The sequence below is a fragment of the Cryptomeria japonica genome, chromosome 8 (assembly GCF_030272615.1).
Source record: "Cryptomeria japonica chromosome 8, Sugi_1.0, whole genome shotgun sequence".
NCBI classification, from domain to species: Eukaryota; Viridiplantae; Streptophyta; class Pinopsida; order Cupressales; family Cupressaceae; genus Cryptomeria; species Cryptomeria japonica.
Window position 1 is genome coordinate 470,674,968 of NC_081412.1, and position 9,792 is coordinate 470,684,759.

At 33.8% G+C, this 9,792-nt stretch overlaps 1 protein-coding gene across 7 annotated transcripts; it reads right to left on the reverse strand.

Moving 5' to 3' along the window:
- Window positions 1–2,259: 2,259 nt before the first annotated feature.
- LOC131079541 (uncharacterized) lies at window positions 2,260–9,475 on the reverse strand. 7 transcript variants are annotated; one of them, XR_009113996.2, is made up of 5 exons: window positions 9,020–9,475; window positions 4,360–4,470; window positions 3,120–3,396; window positions 2,715–2,750; window positions 2,260–2,581 (listed from the first exon to the last, which is right to left on the reverse strand). XR_009113996.2 is itself a non-coding variant. In XM_058017515.2 (4 exons), the coding sequence occupies exons 2-4, from the start codon at window positions 4,429–4,431 to the stop codon at window positions 2,426–2,428; spliced, it is 264 nt and encodes an 87-aa protein (XP_057873498.2). In that variant the 5' UTR covers window positions 4,432–4,470; window positions 9,020–9,440; the 3' UTR covers window positions 2,260–2,425. The 7 variants fall into 7 exon arrangements, 3 of the variants coding, with proteins under 3 accessions (XP_057873498.2, XP_059066740.1, XP_057873501.2); XR_009113995.2 differs by having other exon boundaries at window positions 2,699–2,750; window positions 9,020–9,472; XR_009358775.1 differs by lacking the exon at window positions 3,120–3,396 and having other exon boundaries at window positions 2,699–2,750; window positions 9,020–9,436.
- Window positions 9,476–9,792: the final 317 nt, after the last annotated feature.

A 9,792-nucleotide genomic window follows, 5' to 3' on the forward strand; every position in this document is an offset into this window, starting at 1 on the left:
ACGGAAGGCATGAAAATTCCTACAAGATTACCAAAAGACTATAATCACCCAAATTTTACAAGAAGAATATATGAAAACCAAATTATTTTAGATGGTTTTTCTTGTAAATTATTTTGTTTTTCTATACTATCTAAAGATGCAAGACGAGAGCATACCATATTAGATTATCTAAAATAGGACTACAAAATGAACAATACTGGACATCTCAACTTTGATACCATATTAGATTCTTTGAGAAATGAAATTTGAGGCAAGATTTGATATCAATCATAGATCACACACACTCTAGTTAATTGTTGATTAAAGATCAAAATAGCAGAATAGAGAGATAATCCTAATAAAAGGAACTCATGAGACTTAATGCAAGAGAGTATAGGTAAAGCCACATTACTCTTTTTGACTAATAGAGAAGAGAAGTGTACACACACATGTATGTATATATGCACATATATATGTACATGCATATATATGTATGTGTGTGTAGCACCAAAATAAGCATATATATTAAGAGGTGTAATAACTCCAATTACACAAAGTAGGTGAAATTTTCACTTTGTTGATAAATGTCGAATCACATGTTTGCACCTATTTAGATGAAGATAAAAAAATGGTTAGGAGAGGTGACATCTAATTCAAAAGAGGTTATGGGACTTAATTACACATGTGGGTGAGAACAACACATAAATAATGGATTATGACATGTATCCTCATAATAACCATGGCTAAATAGCCATAACAAGCTTAATAATAATTGTAGGAAAATAGAAATGTCCTAGAAAATAAGGAAAAAGGAAAACCTTCATTAATAGTAATTTATAAATACATTAATGGGAATATTGGATGAGTTGACACTTGAACTTAGAACCTACTTATGACGAGTGAGGATTTCTCTATCATCAAGGCACTTACTCACCTTACTCTTTCATGATAGACATCTTAATTCTAACACTCTAAGGTGCATTCATGTTAGAATCAAGTATGATTTCAAATTTATAATCTCACACGTGATACAATTTAGCTAATAAATTTTAGGCATGATAAAATTTCAATTTGACACGTGATTTTTAATTTTAATTATTTTTTATTAGATACAATAATAAATAATATATATTTTATATCATTTCCTTGATTTTGACCCTATAAACAAAATATATTTTATATGTTTTGTATATAATTAAAGATTTAACTATTTTATTTTAATTATAAAATACATTCATCATCCCATGATGAATAGACCTTGCCCTATGTTTAACATACTCGATGCTCATTCATATTTGAAATGAAGGATGTCATACTATAAAATATAGAGAGATGCTCTTTTAAATGAACTAGGCAAGAGAATTAACGATATTAAATGTGGATCTTCTATGAATATATTAGATTCTTCTTGTAAATCTCCAAGGTCATATTCAAGCTGTGTGCTAGAAATTTTAGTCCATATTTTTTTGGAAGCTTTGGAAATGGACATATAATTATTCACAAATGGGCATGTGTTTCTTTTCTAACAAGAGCTGCAAGGAACGAAGTTCCTGCCAGAGGCTAGAAGAACAATTCTAGTATTGTTGTTGCATGATGTGTTTGTGTATACATGAATATAGTAGCTAAGTCTGGAGTATTGGTGTTGTATGACTTGTTTATGTATTTGGCACGTAATTTTTAACATTGACCTACATGACTTTGTATAATAGCAATACAACACTGTATTATTCTGCTTGCTACTGTATTATTCTGCTTGCTAATGAATAGCAAGCTAACATTAAATAACTCACAGAAATAAAATATCATTGTATTTCTTAGTATCTACATGTACAAAGAATACATATTATTGAGGGCTACAATGATAACAATCCTGACTGGAATCTACACCATATCAAACTATTCATCATGGAAGAACAACACCAACATAAGTATAGTAGAGGAGAAAACTCTATCGAAAACAAGAATAGAAGAAGCAAACAAGGCAAAAAGAAACATATTTATATTTTGAAACTCTTAGATGTATATTCAGATCTACTTTATCCCTACAATTATGTATACAAGACCAAATAGGATGAAAGATCAAAACATATCTATGTATCTATACAAAACCCTTTTTGCAATATTGCATTTTAGGAATTTGGTTGTGTTTGCAATGGGATAGAGCTATGTCTGTAAAGTGCATCAGCTTAAGATAGAGAAGAATTAAATCTTAAAGAAAATACAACAAAGTAAATATTTGCATTTTTGCAATAAGAAAGTTTTCAATTATGGACCCCAAAGTAGCTCCTTAATAATTTTGTAGCTTCATTGCAAAATTTTAGGTGATAAGTATCAAACAATCCTATCCAAATACTCTAATGGAGTTAACAAGAATATAATGTACCTCATAAAGTCTTGTCCATAGTGAATAATCATATACTACACAATTCTGTACACATGCTTTGGTCTAGCAAGCATATAACCTTCGTGACTCGACATCCAATTTTATGTCTGTAGCTCTTTCAGATTCTTTAATTTTTGAAATGGATGATGCCTCTTTGATATCTTCACTCACTACTGTGAAGGGAATTGTTGTCCAGGTAGGAGCAGTTGCTGAGGCCAACTAAAATACACAAAATGCAATCAGTACTTACATTTATAAAACCCTCAAACACAAATACAAATCCATATGCAGATTGAAGTCAAATGCAGTAAAGAACTCACTTAAGAGAAAACTTACTTGAATTAAAAAATACCTGTGCAGATGGCCCTCTAGGTGTTGAGGAATTAATCTGAAAAAAATAAATTATGTATCATAATGACTTCAGTTGTGAAGCTGCCTAAGATATAAGGAAATTAATCTATAAATAGGAAAGTAACCAACAAATCAAAAGCTTTAAAGATTCAGTCATGAGACAATTAACTTCTTGTTTAGCATCATACTAAACAATGATAGACTCTCCTCCACTTATTGATTAACTCATAATTGCCCAGCCAAAATAGAAAGCAAATAACGTATGAAACCAAAAATTTTGAATTAGTCTTTCAAGCAAAGGTTAAAAACAACGTAGGAACTAGAAGATCACAAAAATTGGTGCCCACTTAAAGGCATAAATCAAATCTAACACTACATTTTAGGACTTTGATTACTATTTTCTTACACATTTATCATTTGCTTTCACGTCCCTGCAGATGGATTTCTAATTGAAGGACGCTCCTTGTCAATTGATGAATCCAGCATGACTGAGGAAAGCAAATTTGTATGCAACTTTCTTATGTTGTCTCCTTGGCTAGGATGACTGAGGAAAGCAAATTTGTATGCAACTTTCTTATGCTGTCTCCTTGGCTTGTTTGCTAAGTGATTGATATCCTTAAGTTTCAACTTCCAAATGGCTAGGTGCTGCGACATTGTCATCGGCTATAACTACCCCATTTTGGCTGCAGGTTCACAAAGATCAGAAAAAATAATTGTTGATGTGCTGAAACCCATATAAATTTAGGTATAAACTTTGCCAATCAACATCTTTCCCAATGATTCTATGTCATTGTTTCTAATTTTAAAATGAAAATGTAAGCAGAAAAACACATTGAGAGTAAAATCTTTGGGGGAAAGCGTTATTAACTTTGGTAATAAGCTATCACTTCCACTGGATTTTTTTTATAATAATAAAATATATCAAAAAAGAAAATGAAAACATTTGGTAAAGCTTGTGGAATTCTAAGGTAACTCAGCCAGTTTAATATATGGTTGACCGATATCTGATTGAAATTAAAAAATCTCACTGCAATGAGAAGAATGTAGCAATAAGACACCAAGCTAGGGTTTATAATGTCTGAAAAAATAATTTATTTTTTCTCCTTCTTCAAGCTATGCCTTGACAAATAGACAAAGCGAAACAAATAACACTAGAATTTACATAAGAAAAGAAATACCTTCTTTTTTAACCTTCTCATTGAGATTGTTGACTTAAATCATTTGATTGGGAGGAATGTATGCAGACATCGTCTTTGACACTCATTGTTTTAGCCTATATAGTGAAACTTGTATGGATATTCAATCGCCCAAAAGGCTGGATGGATATTCAATATCTATCTGCAACTACTGTCATCTTGGCTTTATTTCCTTGGTTGGCCTAATAGATAAAAGCTAAAAATATTTATAACAAAAAAGTAGGGGAAAACAGATATGAAATAAATTCTAATTAACCTTTAAATTCCTTTTTTTAATCTAGTGTTCCCAAAAGTTCTAGGAAAATAATTACGGATATATAAAAACTAAAATACAACTGTGAACACTTAGTACAATTATCTATTTAGAAAGAGTTGTGGCCAGAAAAAAATAGGCCAAACAAAACTGATATCATATATAGCATATACAGAAGGGTTATTCAAAATAATCACCTCTATGGCAAGTATGTTAACATTTTCTGGGACGCTTTTTGAGATTTTAGCACCGTCCAACACAAAGGGCATCCAATCTATTGTTGATTTCTCGCATTTCAAACTTTTACACTGGAAACAAAGGAAGATTGTCAATAAATGGTATTTTCTCTATTCAAAAAAACAAAATAGCAAGGAGTTTTTAATTAAAAAATGGATAAAGGATGGCTTTTATACCTGATTAACTTTGCAAAGGGCCAAAAAAAACTTGTCAATATCAACAATTAATTAATCAAGATCAAAGTTTGGCTCGTCCTATTTAGTAGTGATAATCTGGTCAATCAGTTGAGAAATGGGAGGAGAGGATAGAGTGGATGGCTATGTGGAAGCCATGCTAAATGAATTTGGCAAGCCATGTACATGAGTCACATTTCACAAGAGACAAATAAATGGCTATGGTACCACATTTGAGGACGAAATCAGTGAGTGTGGCAAAAGTATAATGAATAACAACACACATTATAAGTAGACAATATCATCCACAACCCATCTGAATTGACTGGAATTGTGTAGAGAGGATCGATTGAAGGAAGCACTTTACACTTTACTGAGAAAGCATAGCCCCTTGCCACGTCTGGATGGGTATGCAAATTGTGGAAGCATAGTTAAGGCATGTGGCTTATTGAAGGAATGTCATCTTGCATTGGGAATAATAATCCTATATCTGCAACACACTACCAAAGACCTAGTTTTTGGTGTGTTCTCTCCTGTTGAAAAGCGAGTAGACCCCTGCAAATCGTCAGCAACCCTAAGGATGATGCCTTAGTTGATCCTACTATTAAGATTAGGAGTCACAGTAATGATTGTGTTAGACTGAATATCCCAAAAGCATCTAATTCTAAAGGAAGTAAGAACTCTCATCACTTATGTTCAAGTTATGAAACTAATAGCAGAGATCTATGTCAGTTTTACTATCATGAAAAGCATATATTCAATATGGAAGGGTGTATACATTTTGTTGTCCAAAACTGCTAATGTATTTAAGTTTGGGATCCAGGAGATCATTTATCATGGATAAAGAGTATTCAAAAGAATGATTTTGGGCCCTCAACTCTTGCAACATCAAAAGAGGGCTCATCATATGGTTTTGATGGAGAAAAGGACATTATCATGTCCATTGTTAGAACCAACAAAATTGGTTGCCTTTCAGATTGGAGTCATGCATATACTGTTTTAATGCATGAACGATTTTGTTTGGGGACTATTGGAACTGGTTCCAGGCTTGTTAAAATGACTCCATGTGAAAGGAGTTACCAAAGAATGCAATTGAGAGGAAGTACTTTTTAGATCAAAATGTAGACAACAAAATGGTGAAAGTAATAAGAAATGCGGTGGATGGTGGACCAGCTTAATGATCTATAAAATAAGGATTCCATCTTGCTCAACAACACAGTTTGTAAGATTGCATACAGTAATGAGTTTAAAAAATTATTTACCAGGCTAAAGGATTTATACGTGCAGAAGCAAATAATCAACACATTATGGAGATTGGTTAATGATAGGAAACATGTTGGTCCTGTTGAGTGAATATGTGACCTTGGAATTACATTTAGTAGATGTCGGACAAGGAGTGCAGATATCTCAAGTACTGAAAAATATGGAATGTTCTTACCCTTAAAGAAATTCATGATCTTAGACAAGGTTTAGAAAATGTTTTTGCAACATATACTCTAAATAATATTGAGCAGTGCAAGGTAAAATGTTTGGACAGCAATGGAAGAAGAGTGCTACCAAAGCAATGGAAGGATGATCCCGAGTCTGTGTGGTATAATGTTTGTAGAAATCAGAAAAGCTTGAGACTCCACATTTAAAAGCTTATGAACAGAAAACCATTTCGTTGGAGCACACCAAAGTTAAAGGAGATTCATTGTTAATGGAGTTTCTTTGTTTTGTGGCATTGCAAATCAATTGCTAACAACAACAAATGGGTCAAACATTGCATTTCAGTTTAAGACAAATAAGGAAAATAATGCAAGAATGGTAGAAATTAAGAAAGGGAGGATCTTCATAGAGAAGAGGATTTAGTTTGCAACCATGAAGGAGGTACATGTAATTTTCAGTTGCATGCTTCTTTTGGACTTGCCTTTGTTGAGGAGCAACCTCCTAGTGAAGAAGTTGCAATGAAGGCTCAAACTATGATCAAAGGAGAAAAGATTGTTTATACTCCTTGTGGGCCATAAAAGGATGATAGTGGTGCTATTGGGGAAGAAATTATCCTTGATTCAGAATGGAAGAGATCTCCTTGTGTTTTGGCATCTCATTGAGAAGAGGGTGATTTCTTGATTGGACATGATGCTGCCCTAATCTCAAAAAATTCTGATTTTCCGGTTGTTGACAGCAGAATTTCAATGAGGACAGTTGGCAACCTTGAGGAGGATGGTTTTTGGTGTGATACAAACTTTGGGACAACAAAAATAAATAGCACACCTACGAACATGACAGCAAAGAGGATGGAGATTTGACTCAATCTTGAAGCATGTGATTTTCAGTTAGAGACATCTCTTGGAGCAACACTTAATGAAGACCTTCAACAAAGAAGGAAGGAGTGTTTGAGGATCTTGAGGATATTATGGAAAGGTATGAATGTCATTCTCATTTTTTGCTTGGCAACAACAGTCCCTCACCTTTTTGCATAATCATGAGATGGCAGCCACTTCACATGAGGTGATGGTATCAAGGAGTCTCCCAATATGGGCACTCAAATTTTGTGTGAGGACAACATAAGCAAATTGGTGGTTGGACCTTTGTTCATTCATGGAGAATTTGAAGAGTTATCTCTCCTAGAGGATTTCATGGTAGACCTTACATTTTCTGGACCAGCCTATGAAGGAGTGTACATGGATGAGGGCATTGGTGATTCACCTTGGTTTAAGCGTGTGGACATTCTTGGAGAAGCTATTGATACACTTCTACCTCATGATACATTATCGGAGTGTGGAGCTGCTCACTTTTCAGGATTTGAAGTGTGCATGATCAATGGTCATGATAAGTTTTAGCTAAGCCTTGGTACATGGTATGATGAAACCACAAAGGTTCCAGGTTGTCTTTTGGGGACATTAGCTGATTGGAGGAGTTGGAAAGGATTGTATCATCTTTCCCATAGTGGAGATGGCTTTAATGATGAACTCCCATTATCCCTTATCATGGAGGTACTCATTGTTTCACTTGGAGTAAGGTTCTCAGTCAGATAGATGCTGCCCTGGTTCATAACAACAACATATGATATTATGATGTATTGTGTTTCCAATGAACACTGCTAGCTTTAACTATTTTTTCATTTCTTAGTGTTTAGGGAAATTCTCAGTTCACTTTAGTAATTGTATATCAAAATTTATGTCAGAATTAAAACTTCTCTTGCAGATGCAAACAAAGAATAGAAAATTACTGGTGTTTAATAAGGGTTTATTGCAGAAAACTGTAGTGAATACCTCAACAAACTAGCAAAATTTTATTAGGGTTGTCAGGGTCTATTGCAAATACATGGATATATTTAAATTAAAAGCTAAAAAAAATCAATTATAGTTTATAAATTATTAAGAAGTGCATAAAGTAGAAGAGAATGACAATTAAAGTTTTGATGTAGCCACATGAGCAGAATAAGTTAGAACATTGAAAGCCTTTATTAGGGTTTGCTACAAGTAATTGTGCTAAATACTTTAACAAAATACTTTTCTCTACTATTACTAGAATTTTTCACAACTAACTGTACAAAATAATTCCTTGAACAAAATACATGTAATAATTTTGCAATTATACTAACAGGGATGTATGAAATACAGAGAAGCATAGACAGGGCATGTAAACTATTTTTGTTTGTTAACAATCCTAACCGGTACAGAAAGTTGTGTACATTCTTTGCTCACACATACAATTTACATGAAACTCAACATGGTAAAAGTATTATAAAACCTACACCACTATAATACACGGACCTGTGCTATATGTTCTAACAGAGCAACATCTAAAGAGACGTGCGTTCTCTTGTGGTTTTGTTGGTAGAAAGTGTTACTTTCTAATATTCCAAATTGGTATCTGGTTGCAAGTACTTACTAATAGTTTAAAAGTTTAAAATTCATAACAGATCATTAGCTACATTCCTCCAGATTACATGCCTCTCCAATCAGACCTAAATGAGAAAATGCTAGCAATTTTGATAGATTGGCTTATTGAGGTCTTTTCTTACCCTCACTCTCTGAGGCTTCATTAGGAACTATAGAAAGCAGCCACCAAGTTATGAGTAGACTATAGGATCAGACAACCCCAAAAGGAAGCAGCCGCCATACTCTCCCACCCCTTGCCTAAAACAAAAAAAACAGCCCTCTACAACATCACAAAACAAAATTCATAACAAATTTACAAAACTAAAAGTATAAAACAAATGCTGGGAAGGGTGTCCCTGTCATGAGGTTATCCCATCCTCCGTAAAATAGGCCCTTTCCATCATCCACAGGCTCCCATATTGATTTGTCAATCGCAGTGTTAATTAAATTAGCATGTCAGTGCACTCTAAGATGTCTATTTCCAGATTAAAAACCAAAAACTCAAATACTCTGCAATGGTTAAGAAATATTAATTCAACAATATCCAACATATAACGAAGAATCATCGTTTAAGAAGTAACCTTTTCAACTTGATACTAATCATCAAGAGTAGCGTTAGCTCCTCTGTCTAAGGGTGCAATTGCTTGAAGTAGCTCCTCTTTCACTACTGACCTATCTTTTTTCTTCGATAATGGAAACAGGGACGCATGCGCCTTTACAGGCCTAGAAATACAAATAGCCACGCTCAAATAGTTCACATTGCTTCTCGCTATTTCTTCAATGTTCACCACATCAAGACAAGTATCCAAAATATGGAAGCACACACAAGACATGTGGCTAGGTGAACGGATGCCATCTTGTTCTTGAAAATCCCCATTATTCCATTGTTGCCAGCCATACTAATGACTTGCAACGCACTGACACAGACATAGTTTTATGTGCGTTCTCTCCCGTTGGTATCTGCGAACCCTTCTAGCAACCATCTGCTATGCCAATGAAACACTACCAAAATACTTTGAATCAATATTTTGCATAAAATATATGCAACTTGTACCTAACAAATATTCAGAAATAAATTTATGCAAAGAATTTTGACACTTTGATTGGTTGAATGTAGATGGATTAATAACAATTTAAGCATCATTGCCTCCACTATAGTTTCCTACAGGCAGGAACTAATAAGGTGGGTGCCAATCATAGCATATCTTATCTATAGCTATGCCTGTGTACACAATGCACATAAAATTATTGATTGCAATTCTTTAAGTGATTTACCTGGCCATCCAGTGATATGTTTGAGTCTTTGACTATTCAATCTGGGTTTTCCCATAGTCTCATTTTGGTTTTGAAATTA

What these genes read in the sequence shown, in the direction of transcription:
- LOC131079541 (XM_058017518.2), bottom strand. Translation starts at nt 8,602, where the DNA reads ATGAAGCCTCAGAGAGTGAGG. An exon ending in TGAAGCCTCAGAGAGTGAGG is followed by an intron (nt 4,471 to 8,581) that starts GTAAGAAAAGAC and finishes CTTTGTTTCCAG; the next exon opens with TGTAAAAGTTTGAAATGCGA. An exon ending in TTAACATACTTGCCATAGAG is followed by an intron (nt 2,751 to 4,359) that starts GTGATTATTTTG and finishes TATTTTTTTCAG; the next exon opens with ATTAATTCCTCAACACCTAG.